General features: G+C 50.0%; 1 protein-coding gene across 1 annotated transcript in view; it reads right to left on the bottom strand.

Annotated features, from left to right (window-relative positions):
- The window catches only part of LOC135320353 (protein Shroom2-like), a 113,636-nt gene that overhangs the window by 45,740 nt on the left and 48,287 nt on the right, over positions 1 to 19,609 (bottom strand). The window contains exon 2 of the mRNA XM_064483437.1: positions 12,127 to 12,278. Within this exon, the coding sequence (XP_064339507.1) occupies positions 12,127 to 12,278 (152 nt within the window). The remainder of the gene's footprint in view (positions 1 to 12,126; positions 12,279 to 19,609) is intronic.

The raw sequence follows: 19,609 nt of genomic DNA, 5'->3' as shown, positions 1-19,609 counted from the left end.
ACGGTTAATTAATGAAGGAAATAAACTAGACTGAAACTGCAGGCAAAGAGGAAAAAAAGGCTTGGAAAAGAAAATGCTTTACACTTTGCAGCAACATAGTTCAACTCTGTAACTGTAACAAGTTGGGAAGAGCTGGTTTCCTGGAGCAGTTGTGTTCCAGGGAAAGAGTTAAGTATTTCTGCTCCTTTTGTAAAAGAAAATACAGGCAGACCTCGGAGACATTTCAGGTTGGGTTCCAGACCACCACAATAAAGCGACAATCGTAATAAAGTCACACACAATTTTTGAGTTCCCAGTGCATATAAAAGTTATTTTTACACTATACTGTAGGCTATAAAGTGTACAACAGCATTATGTGTAAAAAAAGGTTCATACCTTCCTTTAAAAATATTTTATTGTTAAAAAAAGCTAACCATCATCTGAGGCTTCAGTAAGTCATAGCAGTTTTAAGACTAGTAATAACAAAGATCACTGATTACAGAGGGAAAGATATAGCTCAAGTGGTAGAGCACGTGCTTAGCACTCATGAGGTCCTGGGTTCAATCCCCAGTGCCTCCTCTAAAAATAAATATACCTAAATACCTCCCCACCACCGAAATAAAATGATTAAATACAATAAATAAATAATTCTTAAAAGATCACTGATCACAGACACCATAACAAATACAATAATGCTTGAAATAGTGCAAGAATTACCCAAGTGTGACACGGAGACACGAAGTGAGCAAATACTGTTGGAAAAATGGTGCCAAAGACTTAGTGAACACCAGGCTGCCACAACCTTCAATTTGTGAAAGACGCAGTATCTGTGAATCGCAATTAAGTGAAGAAGAATAAAACAAGGTATGTCTGTACACAGACACACATCTCTACTTGAAGAGAACAAAGTCAAAGGTTACGGTGCAAATTAGGCCTTTTTTATTAAAAACTAAATGAAAACACAGTGAAAAGGGTTGTATGTACAAGCTGTAAGTAATGGTGTCATGGCTACTGGGGACAGTCAATTTTCCCACCACATATGTGCTTTTGTCCTCAGAATCTCCTACTGTATGTGAATGTAGTGGGGAATCAACGAAGGGTGAGGCTGGTTTCTGTTTGTCAGCCCCTCTGACGGCCTGAAACGGCTGGAGCTGCGTTGGTTAAGAGAGAGGAGGGCCTTCGGCTGAGTGCTGGTCACTCCATCACAACCCGGAAAGGACCAGACGCCGGACAGCAAAGCTCTGGGGACGGAACGCTCTGGCGCCACCTAGTGGTCTCACACACTTACTGTCCCTCAGCTCAGCTTCCACCACTCTCAGGAAGGAAGCTCCTTACTGGAGGGAGGAACAGAGGGAGTGGTTTCTGATCCTAGAAACAGCCAAGAGGGGTGAGTGGGAGAGCTGTTCCAGAGGCAGAGTGCTGGGCTCGCTACAGCCCGAAGAACTGCAGGGCTCAGCCCAGAAACGCCCAAGGCCGTGCTTCTGTGCCAGGCAGTGTGGACACAGGATGGGGGAGCAAACAGCCCTGACCAATAATGGCCAGGGTGGGGGTGCTGACCCTTCCCCCTGTGCATGGGGCTCCCCAATCCCGGCAGCTCCACAGTCACCCCACCAGAGGCTAAGGGTCACTACCAGGGTCATCCCAGCACACAGGGAAGAAATTCTTTTTATTCGAATGGCTACAGATGATTGTATACCTTAAAACACATGCTTATTGCAAAAAACACAGAAAATTTAAAAATTAAAAAGCCAATAAAACGACAAATGAAAACAACCCATGACCTACAGATGAGCACGGGTAACATCTCTGCATCTCCTTCCACCTGTTTCAGACAGATGAGAGCATCCTGCAGACCTGGTGGGTCCTTTCCTCTCTGCAGCCTGCCTGGTTTGCTAAGCATTCTCCCATGCCATTGTCACTCGTCTAAAATGATTTTTAATGGTGTATAATTTTCCTTTTGTATAAATATTCAAAAGCGATGCTGGAGACTATCAACACTGGGTCTTGTAAAGATACTCCAAATGGAATTATTCATCCTAACAACAGTTCCCTGAAACCTTTCCCCAAAGTTGCACACCAAAATTAATCTAAATTTACTCCAATTTTAAAAAATAATTTTATATACTAGGCAGTCTTTTTTCAAAGGAAGGGGTTCAGGCCACAAATATTAAAAATGCTGGGATATCACTGAAAATTAACCGATCTAGACATCAAAAATTCATTTTTAAAAAGGAATTATTCAAACAAGTGCTTCAATGAAATGTTTATCATTAGCACAATGAACAGAATTCCCTCCTTCTCCTCAAAAAAAAAAAAAAACAAACACCCCAACTCTCTTGAGTGCTTTTTCCCTAACCTTTCCTAATGAGGCAAACAGGCACTGGCTCACCCAATAAACACAGTCTGCACTGGGTCCCCAGGAGCGTGGCTGGTCCGACAGAAGCAGACCTGTGGCTGGGAGACCCGCAGGGAGGGAAGGGCCCTGCTGGACAAGGAGATGGGGGTCATGCGCAGGGTGCTGGTGGGGCTGCAGTGACACTGGCGATGGGGACGCCTCAGGAAAGGAAGACCAAGAGAGATGCCTTGGGGGCATCTAGGAGGAAGGCAAGGGGACAGCAGTGGGAAGGGCCTTGGGCACAGGGCAGGCTGGCAAGTCCCGCGACCGTGCCCCAGAGAGTTCTGGGGGGACTCGGCGAGCCCCGGGCAGGGGGCCCCAGTGAGTCCTGGGGGGACTGGGGCGAGCTCTGTGCAGGGGGCCCCAGTGAGTCCTGGGGGAGCTGGGGCAAGCCCCAGGCAGGGAGCCGCCGAGTGTAGGAAGGGGTGGGTACACTTCCCCGAGAGACAGACCTGAAGAGGGGACAGGCCCCTGCGATGCTGAGGAGGCACCTGGGCTAGAGAATGACAATGGCAAACACCCTTTTTCACCTTTAAAAAGGGAACAAACATAAAAGCACCACCCTACAGCCATGAAGTGGAGCATTGCCCTGAACCGCCACTTCCTCCCTGCTCTAGTCAGACTCCAGGAGCCTATGTGCTGACAGCTTCTCCCTCTCCCCGTCTGTGTCCACCTCCTACCTACAACACCAGCTCCCTGCAGCTTAGCTCTGGCAGCTCTTGCCCTCACTCCAGAACCTTCGGTGGCTCCCAGCAGCCACAGCGAAGCCCTGGCCCCCTGCAGCACTCCAGGTGTGCCCCCCAGGCCGGCAGCACTGGCATCACCCAGGTACAGACTGGGGCGGGCCCAGCACGCCTGCACCAGCCCCCTCTCCCATTCCCTCTGCCAGCCTCTTTAGGAAGCCCTGGGATCACTGACACAAGTCCCTGTTTGTGCCTCAAAGCCAGCTCAGCCTCCAAAGGACAGCTTGACTGACCGCCGACTTCGGCTTCCAGCCCTCCTTCCTTCGGTGGGAGTCACCACTGGTCAGAGCATCTGTGGTCCACGCCTCGCAGCCCACTCAGCGGCAAGCTCACAGGAGCAGGGATACTGTGAGCCACTCAGCTGCAGAGCTTCTGACATACGTTACGTGAACCCACAAAAACTCAGGTCAGAGCGCTTTACAAAAGGCAGAGTTCTTTCCCCAGCAGTGCTCTGACAACACAATGCTGTGGAGGGTGACATCACGCTTGATAAAAGGGGATAAGGGTCCAGTAGTTCCTGCCTTTATACACGAGGAGAATTAAGTCAAGATAAAAATTCCCGAGTGACCTCGATAGCTGAAACCGATCTAAGACATCAAAGCTGCACGTTAAGTCAGCGCCAGGGCTGAGCAGCAGCATTCGCACGGGATGGAAACATCAGGGTTCCTCTCCTTGAGGCCGGGTACCCCTCACCTGTCCCCTAGGGCAAGGGCAGTGCAGGCCTGCCAGAGCCTCTGCGGTTCCCCCGGGTGCGTCCGCAGAAAAGCCTGAGCAGAAATGTCACATAATGAACACAGGCAGCATCAGAGCCAAATGACGTGGCTTTTCTTCTGCTAACTTTTGAAAAGGGGGGATTGAAAAAGACCGTGTCACCCAGCACTACTAGCGCTGGAAAGGCTCCGTCCCAGCCACCTGGGTGCTCAGCCCCCATCCCCGATTGTTGAGCACACAGTTTAGTTCATCTTGGTCTCAGAAAGGCACGAACACAACTTCCCAGCTACATTTCAACAGAACGGCTTTTTGGCAAAGACACGCAAGTGTGCAACCATTAATGTAACTGTAAGGAGCCCTGGGGATTAGCAGCAGGGCTAGTGAGCCTTACACGTCAGAGCACAGAAAGAAAAGGAAGCAAAGCATCCCCTGCATGCTGTCATACATTTGACACCATCTGCATTTTCAAACTAACTTTCATAAACACCACTTGTGTACCTTGCAATGAAAAGACAAAACCTTAACATCTTACCACTCTCTTCTTGGTTTAGACTATGAAATGCCTCACACAATAAGAGATTCATCTAATTAAGTTGCTTAAGCCACACACTAAGTCTAAATCTGAACAGAAGCAACCTTTCCCAAAATAAAGCAACTCTGACCTCTGTGTGGATTTCTTCCTCCTGCCTTCACTTAATAAAAACAAGAATGGAAAGCAGCCCAAACAAGTCAGTGTCCACACCCAACTGCTGAACATAAACCTCTGTGTCTACTGTTTTAACAAGAAAACAAACACAGAAGCAAAGCGCCACCATCCCCCAAATGCTCAAAATAGAAACTTTCCTGAAAATTGAACAAATCACTCAGACCACCCTCCGAAAGCACTGAGTTTTTGCCAACACCCACCAGTGCCCCCCCTCCAATAAGACGCACACCCTCTGTTGGAACACACACAGTTTCTGCCCCAGGAAGAGCTCGCGGGTCGGGTCGGAAGGGGAGGGGAGGGGAGGGGGGACACAACCTGATGGGGTCCTAGATACCCCTTCTCCTTAGGCTTCACCACTGCGCGTAGCCGCTTCAGGAACATCTGTGCTCATCAATGCCGGAGCCACGCACAGAGCCACCTGCTCTCGGACAGCTCCAAGGACCCAGCAGCAGAGGGGGGCAGAGCAGCACACTGGCTTGGTGCAAAACTCCCTGCAACTCAGTGACAGCCATAAACCCATGCACGTTGCTAGAAACTTGCTCCCAGCAAGCATGAGCTGCATCACTAGACCGGACCCCTCCTTTCTTCAAATGTATACCCACGCCACCCCGCCTGGCGAACCCCGCCTGCAGTGAACCTCCACCAGTGGGTGTTAATCTGCTCCTGAATGCAAGCTTAGCCGATGTAATTAGAGTCACGAAGAGTTTCAGGCTGCCAGCCAAGAGGCAGGAAATAATACGAATCAACCCTATTGGTAATTTGGCCCTGGCAAAACTGCTCGCAGCATTGGACGGCTCCAGAGTAAGAAGACCGATGAGGTGGCAGGAGTACTTCATCGTAAACAAGACTAATATTACTAAATAAATTTGGAAGAAAGACCAGAAGAGTAATTACAAGTTTTAGACAGTAATTTATGGTTTGACATTTAAAAGAAAATTTCCTGGTGGTGTTTGAAATCACATGTACTTTTCAAGAGCTGGACGTATGGTAATTCGCCTCTGATCTGAGAACAACGGATGACTGTGTCCCGGCGCTGAGCACACAGAGCTCTCAGTCACATTTCACAGCACCGGCAGCGACGCCTGCACCCAGCCCCGGCGGGCACTCCCCGTCCTCAGCTCATCTACCCTAGCAAGGGGCTGCCCGCACCTCCACTTGTGACCCAGTTTCTGGCCATAACCTTTTCCAAGCACATCTGCTTACACCGGTGCTATGACCACCCAGGAAACGGCCCGTGGCCCTCACGAAATACCAGCGCCCGGATCCACCCCAGATGTGCCCATCGGGCTCTCTGGGGCGGGGCCACACACCCAGGAAGAGAGCACAGGTGACACCAGTACGGAGACACGGGCACACAGGAAAAGGTTACCACCGCCGCCTGAACGCTCCCGTGAGCAGCACCTGCTCCGCCAGGCAGGGAACAGCAGTGCCCAGGAGGCAGGGCCCAGCAGGACCGTGCCACCCTGCCTGTCTCCCCCAGTCCCCTGGCTCGCCTGACTCCTGGGCAGACACTGCGGGTACCACCTGGGCATCTGCAAAGGGACCATATGTGCACTTGGTGGGGCAGCTGTTACCACTCTGTTTCCAGCGGACACGGCTCTGGGAGAAAGGAGTGCTGGCTCCCACCTGTCTGGGGACAGTGATCAGGGCCACTGCCTCTGAAGCATCGGTCTCCTAGCCCTGGCCCCTCAACAATGACAAGACACGGGGTGCCCACGCCCCGGGAAACCAGACGCCACCACTTTGTGAAAATGGCCTGCCGCAGCCCGAGCCTGGCGGCCAGGTGCCCCGCTCAGCACATGCGCTGGAACAGGACAAGCACAGCCAGCAGCTGGCACGCGCAGGAGGGAGCTGGCCATGAACCACCGTTCCCACTTGGTTTCCACAACCACGGGTTCACATCGTGCGCTGAGCTGCACCACACGCCTCTCCCCGTAACCCTGCACAGCACCCTCACCCGCGCTGGGCGCTCCGAGCCTCAGGAGCCTACCCCGTTTTCACCCTTCATCAGTAAAGCCAGCCTATCTTACGGTACCTGTGTTGTGCAGGTAGTGAGGCCGAAATCAGGTGGGGCAACATTTGATATGTATGTGTCTGCGGCTCAGTCTGTGAATTTGTTACAGAGTGCCTTCTTATAAACGAATCTCTTTTTCTGACAGTACAAGATCCATTCTGGAGTTCTACATACAACACTAGAAAATGGTATAACTAATCTATGAGACAGAAGTCAGATAGTCAGGTCAGTGGCTGTCGAGGGATGAAGAAAGGAGAGTGGTGAGATTCAAATTTAGATAAATCGGTAACATGGGTCATTCTCTAAGAGAAATCATTTTTTTCCTCATTCAATCTCTTTATTTTTTGAACTGAAGTATAGTCAGTTTACAATGTTGTATCAATTTCCAGGGTACAGCATGCTTCACTCATATATATACATGTGTATATTCCTTTTCATATTCTTTTTCATTATATGTTACTACAAGATATTGAATATAGTTCTCTGTGCTCTACAGTAGGAACTTGTGTTTACTTCATATATAGTACTTAATATCTGTTAATCCCAAGCTCCTAATTTATCCGCTCCCACCCTCTTTCCCCTCTGGTAACCATAAGTTTGTTTTCTATGTCTGTGAGTCTGTTTCTGTTTTGTAAATAAGTTCATTTGTGTCTTTTTTTTTCTCTTTAGATTCCACATATGAGTGAGATCATATGGTATTTTTCTTTCTCTTTCTGGGTTACTTCGCTTAGAATGACATTCTCCAGGTCCATCCATGTTACTGCAAATGGCGTTATTTTATTCCTTTTTATGGCTCAGAATAAATATATCACAACTTCTTTATCCAGTCATCTGTCGATGGTCATTTAGGTTGTTTCCATGTCTTGGCTACTGTAAATAGTGCTGCTGTGAACATTGGGGTGCAGGTATCTTTTTGAACTGGAGTTGAGAAATCATTTTAAAAGCACTCATTGGTGCCTTCATAATAAGGAAAATGGGAAGCACGCATGGTAAGTTAGTTTGGAGTTTAAGGTCCTTACTATGTGCATCTTCAGGATTTACAGCAGTCATTCACCAGGAGCTGGATGACAGCAACACATCCTCGTGTTAACTAGCTGGTTTTGAAATTCTTATTCACCATTTCTAAACAAAGCATTTCAGACTTTTCTAATAAGCATAAATAATACCAACACAGAGCTTTAAAAGGTAATACAAAATTATTTTTAAAAATTTTAAAACACCAAAATGTGTTATTAAAAGTGTGTTTGACTTATGGTTACCTAAGGAGAAAGAAGGTAAAGGGATAAGTTAGGAGTCTGGGATTAGCAGATACAAGCTACTATACATAACATGGATGAACAAGGTCCTATGGTGTAGCACGGGGACCCTACGATAAGACCTGACATAGACCCTCGTTCCATTCTGCCTTGTTAGGTGTGACTGGTGAAAATGTTCTTGCGTCCCGATTCTGTCCTTATAATAACCTATAATGAAAAAGAATATGTATACATGTGTATAACTGAATCACTATGTTGTACACCAGATGGGAATGCAGTTTGGTGCAGCCACTGTGGAAAACAGTACGGAGATTCCTCAAAAGACTAGGAATAGACTTACCATATGACCCAGGAATCCCACTCCTGGGCATATATCCAGAAGGAACCCTACTTCAGGATGACACTTGCACCCCAGTGTTCACAGCAGTACTATTTACAATAGCCAAGACATGGAGACAGCCTAAATGTCCATCAACAGATGAATGGATAAAGAAGAGGTGGTATACTTATATAATGGAGTACTATTCAGCCATAAAAACTGACAACGTAATGCCACTTGCAGCAACACGGATGTTCCTAAAGAATGTCATTCTAAGTGAAGTAAGCCAGAAAGAGAAAGAAAAATACCAGATGAGATCGCTCATATGTGGAATCTAAAAAAAAAAAAAACTATGCTGTACACCAGAAAGTAACACAATACTGTAAATCAACTATACTTCAATTAACAAAAGTGTGTTTGGAAAAAAAGTGAACAAACTGCTTGGTTTGCTCTTCTATCCTGTTATACATGTTACTTAAAAGACTAAATTTTAGCTAAACCAGATTGTCATTCGCTACTCTGCTCACTTGAAAGGAAACCGGGGACAGGGAGTACAGACCTGGGGTTCTTCCCAGGGGCTCCCACCCATCCTTCAGGGCACAAGCTGGCTCCGCCTTCCCCAGAGTCTTCTAGACACCAAGTCAGCTCAGCCAGCGAACAGGCCCCCACACCTTCCCTCTCTCCTCCTCCCGCCAGTTCTCAGCAGAGGGGCTGTGCTTTGAACAGAATTTAGCTTGCTTATCTTTATATCCTTAAATATCTTCCTCTAGTTCAAAAACAAGCTCTGAACACATGGAATGATGCCCAACCTCACTCATAAAGACAGAAATGGCCATTTAAACAATAAATGCTTTTTTCACGTATCACATTCACAAAATGAACAAACAAATTTCACAAGGCACATACCTTCAGACCCAGCACCTTCCATGCTAGGAATGCATGATGACCATGTTTGCACCCATGCGTGCAGACCTGGGCACCGGGGTATCACACCGCAGCACTGTCTGCTGCAGGAACATGCCGGGCGGGCCACGGGTGTCCATGCACAGAGGGTCTGTTAGACACACCGGGCCGGGTACCCAGACCATGGGGCCCACGGGCTCACTCAGGGAAATCCAAAGTCAGACCTCAGTGCCCTCAACACGGAACAGTCCCCAATGCACGTGTCAACACTCAAGCACGTACACATTTCTGAAAGCAACCCTGAGAGATTGGTGGCCACAGTGCTGCTCTCCAGAGGGAAAATGGAAGGATGGGTGGGGTTGGGAGGAAGGTTTCTGTATTCCACCCAGGTCCCTCCTAAAAGTGTGTGTTTTAGCACACCCTGTGCACTAATGAAAGTTTCTCAGAGTAAACCGTGGCTGACATTCCAACACCCTCCCCTGTCCTGATCCCAGGGCAACAAACACACCCTCTGGGGCCCCGCCCAGCACAGAAAGCAGCTGACCGCCTCCTGGGGACCAAACCTCCTGCGAACTCCTGTGAAGACAGGCCCAGCGAACCCCAAGGGCTCCTCCTCCCTGAAAAAGCAGTATTTTTAATTACCATAAAAATAATACACTATGGGACTGTACACCTGAAAATAGTTGAGATGGTAAAGTTTCTCTTGTGTGTACTTCACTACAATTAAAAATTAAAACTTTTTTGATTAATGGGGCCTATTCAGCTCTGTAATTGGTTTTGTGTGTCCCACTCAAATGGAAGTCGTGGGGCATCCTTCCACGGCAGCAACGCTGACACCACTTGTCAGCACCCTGCAGCACGCACAGTCACTAATTCCCTTCAGTCCTTTCCTTTTGCCGACTATCTAGGTTCCCAGGAATGAAATTCTGGGTCCCAAGGTAGGCCTCTTAAAACATGTTGCCGAACCATTTGCCAGAAGGTTGTCTGATTTAGAATCTGATCAGCATTTTATCAAATAAGCTCATGTTTCCCCGCCTCGCACCAGCAACGGGCAGTTCCACAGGACCTCTGCCAACCTGACCGCCAAAACTTCGTGTCTGGCTTGAAAGCAAATCTGCACACTCCTAGTTAGACATTCTCATGTGCTCACTTCCTATCTGCACTTCTCATTTTAGGAACTGCCCTTTCGTGACCTCCATCCAGCATGCTACTGGAATCCAAACTCCCTCCTTTACATCGGTTACTACTATACCAACTTTGTTATTACACACCTGCTTCTTTGGACCCTACGATAAGACCTGACATAGACCCTCGTTCCATTCTGCCTTGTTAGGTGTGACTGGTGAAAATGTTCTTGCGTCCCGATTCTGTCCCCCAGTACATGTCAACGGCTCTGTCTGTTTTCTGTGTGGCTGCCTCCCCTGGGCTGGCCAGTATCAGTCACACTGACAAGTTCTACTGGATGAGCACTTCAGCGTCAGCGTCCCTGTCAGATCCTCCGGCGACACCCGTCCTGGTGCAGTTCAAGTCAGCTTGCTTCCATAACCCCAGTCCACCACCTGCCCTTGTGCACTGGGGACTGCAGTCAGCGGCCCTGCTGAGACAGTGTGCACACAGCATCCATCAAGCTGCTGCTTTCCCTGCAGGACAGATGGATGGTAGCCAACGAGCCAGCCTAGTGCTCTGGGGGCTCTGGCAGCCCCACCACGGAGACAATTCAGGAGACAGAGGAGGGGACCCCCATCAGCCTGGAGGCTGGGTGATAATGCCCAGAGGAGGTTTACAATGCTAACCTACCTCTGGGGATCAAGCCTCTGTTACCGTCACCAGCATCTCCACCAAGCCCAACTGAGTCCGTGAGAATCTCACACATCCCACCGTAGGAGGCTTAGTAAGGTGACCGCACAGGAAGAGTGACACAACAGGACAGCACCCCTCAGGTCCCCGCACGTCCCCACCTCCTCCAAGGGCTCCCAGCAACCACACTGAGATTTCACTTTTCTGCTTTACAAGGAGGCTGGCCTAGTCCACTTAGAAACGAGGCTGCTAAATTAACATGGCCAAGAATGAAAGATTTTCCTTCCTTGCTTCTGAACCTCCTCCTTGGATGCTGTTTTGGTCCCCCCCCCCAAAAAAAAAATCCTTTGCGAATAGGTCCTCAAGTCTCTACTAAACATTCAAGTGCTTGAGTCAATTTACTTTTGAAAACTGACAGCCAACCTTGGAAAGACTGCATTAATTCTTTTTTTTTTTTAAGAGATACTGGACACAGTATCTTTGTAGTTTTTATTTAATTTTTTTAATGGAGATACTGGGGATTGAACCCAGAACTTCCTGCGTGGTAAGCATGTGCTCTACCACTGAGCTAGGCCCTCTCCCACTGAAGAATGCACTAATTCTGCTAAAAAACAAGCAAACAAACAAAAACGGGGTGGGGAGGGGAACACGTAAACAACTGACTACAAATTAGCCAACTACAAAGTCAAAGGGGAAGACACATCACCAGCAGCGCCGCAGTGCCCGGGCGTACTGTCCTAGCTCCCGTGTGCGGAAGCATCATGTACCTAATTTTGCTCTCTTACCCCTTCAAATCACCCCAACTCCTATGTGGCAATCTCACTTCTAGGAATATGCAGCTGGCCCCCCTCAAACCTCCACACAGCACTAGAAACACCTGGCAGCTGACTGTGAAGTCTCCGTGAGTCTCCGTGCAGTCTCACTGGGTTTTAGCATTAAAAACCAAGAACTCGGCAGCCTGCCACCTTGTGTAAGTGACACGTAATGATATTCCCCTTCATTGGGAGTATAAGCAGTTTTCTCACTGCCAGAGAATCAGCCACATGCTGTCAAGGAGAAGATAAGAGTATTTAAATTCACTGAATACATCAAAATCGACTACAGTGATCAGAGGGGGAATCTTAAGTATACTGACACTAGACTCATCCTGGGCCAAGAGGTAGCGCTGTAAGTGTGTGCGCGCACATGCAGGACTGAGGTTCAAAACAGGACGGCTGCGGTGACACAGCCCAGCCCTCAGACCCCACCCTGTGCCGCCGCGCTTACCTCTGTCGGTAAACGAGGCACGAGGCCCAGGCCTTACCTTTTCACCACCAGCTTCAGGGTCTTATGCGACCCCTTCACCAGGCAGATGGCTTCCTGCCTAAACCCCGACAGGCCGACGTCGTTGATGCCGACGATCTCGTCTCCAGCCAGTAACTTGTCCACAGCCGCAGCCTTACTTCCTTCTTCAATCTGCAACAGAGGAGCGGTCCCGTCAGCCTCCTGCACGAGCGAGCGATCCCCACGTCCCCGCCAGGAACACGACACGCCTGTGGCACGAGCCGCCCACAGGTTCTCCGAAAGGCTCCAGGAGAACCCACGGGCCAAGGAACCCAGGTGCGTCCTGATTCCCTCGCTGGAGGCCAGGGGTGCGGGCCTCCCAGGTCTGCCTCTGCAAGGCCACGGGCTCCTGCAGCCCAAGACCTGGCAAAGCGCACCAACGCTCAGGAACACACAATCCCAACAGGGATCCAAAGATGCTAACTCACTTTCCCCATTTCCTCTCTCTAAAAAATAAGGATGGATTTTTCCTACTATTTACTAGTTATTACTTACACATTAACCCCACACCTAGTTATTTGTGTAACAGCTTTATTTAGATATAATTGAAGCAGCACACAATCCAGCCACCTCGACCTAAATGAATGCCTTTTCAGTATTTTCAGGATTGCCTAACATCGCCACCAACAATTTCAGAAGTTTCCTAACCCCAGAAGAAACCTCGTGCCTATGAGCGGTCCCTGCCTGACCCTCCCAGCCCCTGGCAAAAATGAGTCTGCCTTCTGTGTCTATGACTGGCCTGTTCTGCACAAGAATAGAAGTTCATGCAAACAGAATCAGACAACAGGTGGCCTTTTGTGCCTGCCTCCTTTCATTCATCGTGTTTTCAAGGTGCAACCGCGTGGTAGCCTGTGTCAGACCTTCGCTCCTTTTTGTGCCAAATGACACTCCAGTATGGACTGACCACGCTTTATCCGCTCATCACTGGCGGACATTTAAGTTGTTTGTACTTTTTGGCTACCATGCTGCTATGAACACTGGTGTACAGGTTTTTGTGACAGCGTGTGTCTTTATAGTCCTTGGGTGCTCAGCTGGGAGCAGAAATGCTGGGTCTCATGGTAACTAGGGTGAACATTTTGAGGACCAGCCAGATGCATTTCTAAAGCAGCTGCACCGTTTTAAATCTGCATATGAGGGTTGCAGTTTCTCCACATCCTTGCTAACACTTATTATCTGATTTCTTTCATGAGAGCCCCAGGTGACTACCCCCTGCTGTGTATGTTAAGACATTCCCTACTCAGTATTAAACATGTATGCATGAACATGTACGTATAAACACGTATCGATTGGCTCCTGAAGAGCTTCAACGTCACCCGTTTTATAAATTTTATACTAAGAAATCTTCATCTTCAAAACCTTAACCTAGTTTTTTCTATGCAGTAATAGTCCAACTCAGTATCACGTAAGCCATCAATTAACCAACCTGTTTCCTGGACTAGTGCTGGGCAAACTATGGCCTGTGAGTCAAAACCAGCCAGCTGCCTTTTTTGTGCGTATAAATTAAATTTTACTGGAATACAACCACACCCATGTGTTTATATCTGCTACAGGAGAGAACTGAATAATTTGACCCACAAAGCCAAAAATATTTACTATTTGGCTTCCTACCAAAAAAAGTTGCTAACCCCTATTTTATACCAAAAAGCCATTATTTTTACAAACTGCTAGGAGAACTAGTGGAAAAGGTTACCGTTTATGGGTATACTAGTGTACAGCCTGGAAGTTCATTGCTCTGGAAGGGCACTGTACGCCAGGGCTAACCTGAGAATCCCTTCCAAACCGTCCCAAGCACTGAAGCAGTCAACGTTCCCCCTCTGGGAGTTAAAAAGCTGGAAACTAAGCGATTTAGAGGCTCAGTTCTGAAACCACATGGAATTTCCCCAAGTCTCCGCCTGGACCCGAGGACAGCTGAACTCCTCTCGGGTTAATAAAGCAATTACTCGCTGCATAAACAAGAAGACCACTCCTATCAAATACATGAAGCCATCCGTTCAGTTAACAACGGGTTTCAAAGTCTAGACAATTTTATCCCAAATGTAATAACAGGTCAGAAACGTTTCCACCCGCCCAAGATCACACAGTCAGCCCTGCAGAGCCCAGGTGAAGGGCACACAGAGGGGAGCTCAGGCTTTGACAGGCCCGGGTGAGGGGCCCAGGGGCCGTCCAGGGGGAGGGTCAGGCGGGCAGCTGGCAGTGGGAGGAGGTGCCCGGGGAAAGGTGTCCTGCATGCGGAGTGACCGGCAATGGAAGGTACTTAAAGACCGGAGGGGTGGGGACTGAGGCTGCCACTGACATGGGAAACAGACCCTCGAACTGATGAGGACAGGAGCCTGGGGCCGCAGCACACAGACAGCTGGTGGAAGATGGGCAGCTGAGGGAGGAGACCGAGGAGAACAAGGGAGTGTCACAGAGGCCTTAAAAACACCCAAGTGTGCAGGTCCACTGAGTAGGGAAGACGAACCTGGGGGCGAGGGAGCCCCCGGGTAGGCCAGCCATGCTCCAGCTGGGGTCACTGGTCACCAGCAGAGCCAGCAGCTCCGTAGGGGGGAGAAGCACCTGCCCCCCAAACAAGGCCCAACAGGTGGCAGTCACTCGAGGAGGGTCTTGACTGCTCGTCCCCACCCACCCCACCAAAGCACTGCGGTCATCATTTTGGAAGGTAAATATCTAGAAAACTAAGCCAGCGTGCACAGAGTAAGCATCTGGTGGCTGCCACAGTGTGGTCCTGCGCCCGGTAACCACCGCCACGATACCACGACCTAAATGCTCTGGCATGTGAGTCACAGAAGCAGCCACAGGCATCAAGTGAGGGTGCATAGTTATTCTTTCAATCAGTACCTACTGAGCAGGTACTATGCACAGAAACCTGCGTCTGATCCTGTGGGAGGCGGACGGGTCTCAAAAGCTGGCACTCCTACGGTGAAGACACTCCCAGGCTTGGGGGACAGCACTCCTCAACTGACGTGCGGACACAGCGCCAGGGTTTGGCGAAAACGCAGGCTCTGACTCGGCAGGTCCACGGCAGGACCTGAGCTCCTGCCTTCCTGACACGTTCTCACGGAGCTCCCAGGAGATGAGACCGTGCTTCGAGGAGCCCCGTGGGAGAAGCGAGGGGCACGTAAGCAAAGCACTGCAGCACCAGCGGAGGTGGGACTGTCTGCATCCTTCAGGTGGGGGTGCCCTGGACGACTTTCACGGAGCCCGTGGCACTGCACGTGGCCTCGGAGCAGTGGAGGTTCGGGAGATTTGGGACAGCAGCGTGCACGAGGCACAGGTACCGTGAGGGAAGCAGCAGCTTGTGTAAAGGAGGCCAGACAGCCAGGCGCAGGGCGCTGGATCCGCAGTGTCCTCTGGGCAAGTGAGCCAGGGCGCGTCCTGCACAGAGGCAGGGCTTCTGTTCAAGGGAAGGGCAAGTCTGCATCAACCTGTCACCACCGACTGCTGCAGCTGGAGTCGGCCGCGCACCCGTTTCTCCACACACCGGTGCCACACAGCCTAACTACGGGTGTGGCCGACGCTGCCCACAGCCATCCCCTCTGACCCAGAGGGGGACATCTGGGCAAAGTGGGGAAAACCCTAAGACAGTGACGCCAAGGATGCAGGTTAGGAGGGAAGCTTCAGACTCAGGCTTTTCACAACCCCAGGGGCAGGTCTTTTCTTTTGAGATGTCCTGTCTTAGTAATTTTTCTCCACTGTCAGGAATCCCACCTGGTTCAAAGCCCACTGAAGTCTTGTCTACCCATGTGCACTCCATGGCTACAAAGGCTGGACGGGTCTGGACCGGGGAGGGTCTGGACCCTCCTTCCCTTGTATTTACAGGAGCTAAGACAGCACATCTGAAACAAGGGTGCTATTAAGGACAGCCAGTAATGTATTTTTTTAAGTCTATTAGAAACTTTCCATTCAAAGCTTAGGTTAAACCTAAGACATCAGTTCCTAACAATTTTTAGCTGAACCTGTCTACGACTGGCCTTATTGAGAATACAGAATAACTCCTTTCTCCCAGAAGAGAGTGCCTCATGACTGAACAAAAACAATTTATTTACAACAAACAGGTGAGAATATGGGCCTCTGAGGACATTTCCAAAGTAGATATTCCTCCCTTAAACCTCGACTTCATGTTACCATGTTGGAATACTTACTGCAAAATAAAGCAGCAACGGAAGACCGTTCATTCAGATGGATATACATCAATCTCATTTAAGAGACTTAACCATCGACCTCCACGAATACAGATGATTTTCCACAATTCCAACTCTGCCGCGACGGAAACATCACGTGACCTGAGAATGCCATTTGCCTGATGACTGAGTTGGAAAGAAGGCACAGGACAGTATTCAAGGGAAGAATCTAACTTGTACCTGAAGTACAACATGAAGACACTGACGCAGTCACATGCTAATAATGTGTCTTCTTAGAAAAATAATTTGGGCTGAATTTTGAACCATGTTCAAAAATGCACGTTTACCAAGTATGAGTCCATCATCACACATTCCTAAGGACAGAATCTTGTTTTTCTCTTTTGAGAGTTATGTATTCCAGGTGGAAACAACTCAAACATCCCTCAACAGATGAACAAAGAAGTGTGGTCTTATCCATACAATGGAATATCACTCAGCCTTAAAAAGGAAGGAGGTTCTGACACACGCTACAACAGGGATGAACCCTGAGGACATCGTGCCAAGTGTAACGAGCCAGTCACAGAAAGACAAACATTCCACGACTCCACTTCTGAGGCACCTAGAGTCACAAATTCATCGAGACAGGAAGTGAAATCAAGGTTAGCAGGGGCTGGGCCGGGGGAATGGAGAGTTGTTGTTCCCTGTGCACAGACGAGCCGTTTGGAAGAAGATGAAAACGCTCTGGAGATGGACAGTAGGAATGACCGCATAGTACCGGGAACGTATGTAATGCCACTAAATCACACACCTGAAACTGGTTAAAATGGTAAATTGCACGCTACATTTTACCACCACCGAAGTTATGCATTCCTTAGTACCTAAAAACAAGGCAATTTTCCTGAGCCAGTCTAAGAGCGAGCATGTGTGTCCACCTCCTTACAATGATGCCTCTGAATTCAAGGCTCCCAAGAAAATCTTTAGGCAAAACCACTATAAGGAACTGGCAGCGCCTTCCAGCAGTTTCTGAAGGCAGCCTGTTGTGGAGGTGAGACAGCACCTGTGTGTGACTCAGCCATGACCCGGTGGGGTTTGTGGTCTCATTCCCCTAAAGCCTTGTACAGACAAGGTCTGTGGGACTCCCGAAGCCCAACCAACTGGGGCTTCAGCACAAAGGAGCGGCAGCAATGCGTTGCTTCCCATCACCTGGAGAGACTCCCCAAGCTGCTCCTCCATGGTGGACCGCATTCCAGAGCATCCATCCACCTCACCCCAACCCCACGCCACCCACGTCCCCGGCCAAAAGGCTCTGGGTCTGGGAGACAAAGGAGCTGGGGTGTTTTCTTCCCCCTTGGCTTCCTCACCAAAAGAAGGTATCTGTTATTTATTGCGCTCAGGGCGAAACCAGGGGTAAAAGAAAAAGAAGCTCTGAAAGTCTCCACTCTGTATTGTTGATCCCAAATGTCCCAGATCAGGTAGGGTCCATTATGCTCAAACCAGGTGAAGAATAAACTTGAAGCTGGCCCTAGTCTCACCAGGTGATGACTGCCCGCCAGCACCGCAGTGTGCCATGCACCACAGACACATGCTGGCCTGTCCCCGTCCCCTGCATTTCCTGTCCGGAGAGTGCTTGGCATCGCAAGGAGCAGAGGGGACAGCAGATCGTCCGCAGAGGAGGCCTCAAGCAGAGCCACCTGGTCCTCCAGCTGCCAGGCAAAGTTGCCAGTATCACTTCTGTAGCTCTGAAAAAAGTCCCTTTGCAAAAAAGGCAGGCAGGTGGGGACAAAATCACTCCATACCCACGAGGCAGGTCCCGTGTGCCCCTGACAGAAGGAAAGCCCCAAGTTCACGCACCAGGCCAAGCATTCCAGTTTGAGTTATAAACTGGCCTTCTGTCGGGGAAAGTAACATTGACGGCCCCAGTTGAGACTGACGTGTCCCCAAATGCGCAGACTGCCTTGCTGTTCTTACAGCAATATTTTCTCTGGAAACAGCGGCCTTGGGGAGGAGGCAGTCAATGGAAGTCTTCTTTGGAACCAAGCTGTCATACTTCCTTGAACGCATGTTACAGAGCATCAAGAGTGACACTCCCGAAGACCAGAGGACCTTCCTTCTAGTAGGGGATGGGACTCGCGCTCAAAGGAACCACGTCGGGTGGCAGGGTGGCAGTGAGGGTGCGCGAGGCCCGGCTCAGCTCGGTCTGGGCTGGAGATGAAAGAATTTCAGGATGAAAAGGCCCGCGCGCGCAGCAACCTGAGGCGGCCGGCCGGGCGGAGAGGGGCGGACACGGCCCCGCGGGGTCTCGCCGCGAAGCCAGGCACACAGGCAGGAAGCAGCGGCCGAGGAGCGTCAGCCGGGCGGGGTGCACAGCGCTCAGCAGGGAGTATTTGAAGATGAGGGCAGAGAGGGGAAGATTAGGAACTTGACCTTGAGTCAGAATCTGGATGGTATCCTGCAGGTGTGGGGGCCCAGGAGGCAGGCACGGAAGCAGGGGAGTGACCTTGTTATTCAGCAGACACTTCTAGCAGCCCGTCTCCTGCAGGGAGACATGAAACGACTTCCTTCTGCCCAAGAACGAGATGCCATGGCAACCTACCCCATCTGGGTACTGGACAGAAACAAGGGCTCAAAGCAACGCAGGGCAGGGCGAAGTGGCGCCGGCAAGGGCTCCAGCAGCAGGGAAGGAGTGCTCACAGCGTGCTCAGTGCTGGACATCTAGGGCCCGCGGAGAGAGGCCTGCCGGCGCTGCTCAGAGGTGGAGCTTGAGTGATGTGGAAAATCGCAACACCCGCAGATCAAAACGGAAGGAGGGAGATCGGTTAAGTCCAGTATCACATTTCAAAGGCCGTGAAACACACCCGTGAGCCTGCGGTTAGGCCTGTCTCCACAACGCTTGATGTCCAGGGAGGAACACGTGAGGAAGCACCGCCTTTCGTGAGCCCGGACTGTCTCAGATGTCACCTCTTCTGTTTGCTTAATTTAAATATTTTATGCATTCTTCCTGAGCCCCGCTGCTTCAGAAACAAAGCTGACTCATCCAGGGAAAGTAACAAATTGTGAAATAATCAGAGTGCATCTCTCGTAACAGAGAAGACCAGAAGACCGTCGAAAACTGAACACCTGAATGTGTTGAGGCTTGAACCAATGATGATCACCGCACCCCACTCCCCAAGTCTCCCGTGGCGGGAGGAGCGAGGGCGGCCAGGCAGCCCAGCTTCCAGAAGGCTCTCAGCCCCCAGACACCCTCAGGCACCCTCCCCACCAAGACACCCAAGACCCAGGTCAGCTGGGCAAGGGGCAAGGACGGGGGAGCCCAAGAACAGATCTGCACGTTGTCAGCTCAGC

Source organism: Camelus dromedarius, chromosome Y, assembly GCF_036321535.1.
Source record: "Camelus dromedarius isolate mCamDro1 chromosome Y, mCamDro1.pat, whole genome shotgun sequence".
NCBI classification, from domain to species: Eukaryota; Metazoa; Chordata; class Mammalia; order Artiodactyla; family Camelidae; genus Camelus; species Camelus dromedarius.
The sequence above is the reverse complement of the archived record's forward strand: the minus strand, read 5'-3'. Positions and strand labels throughout refer to the sequence as shown.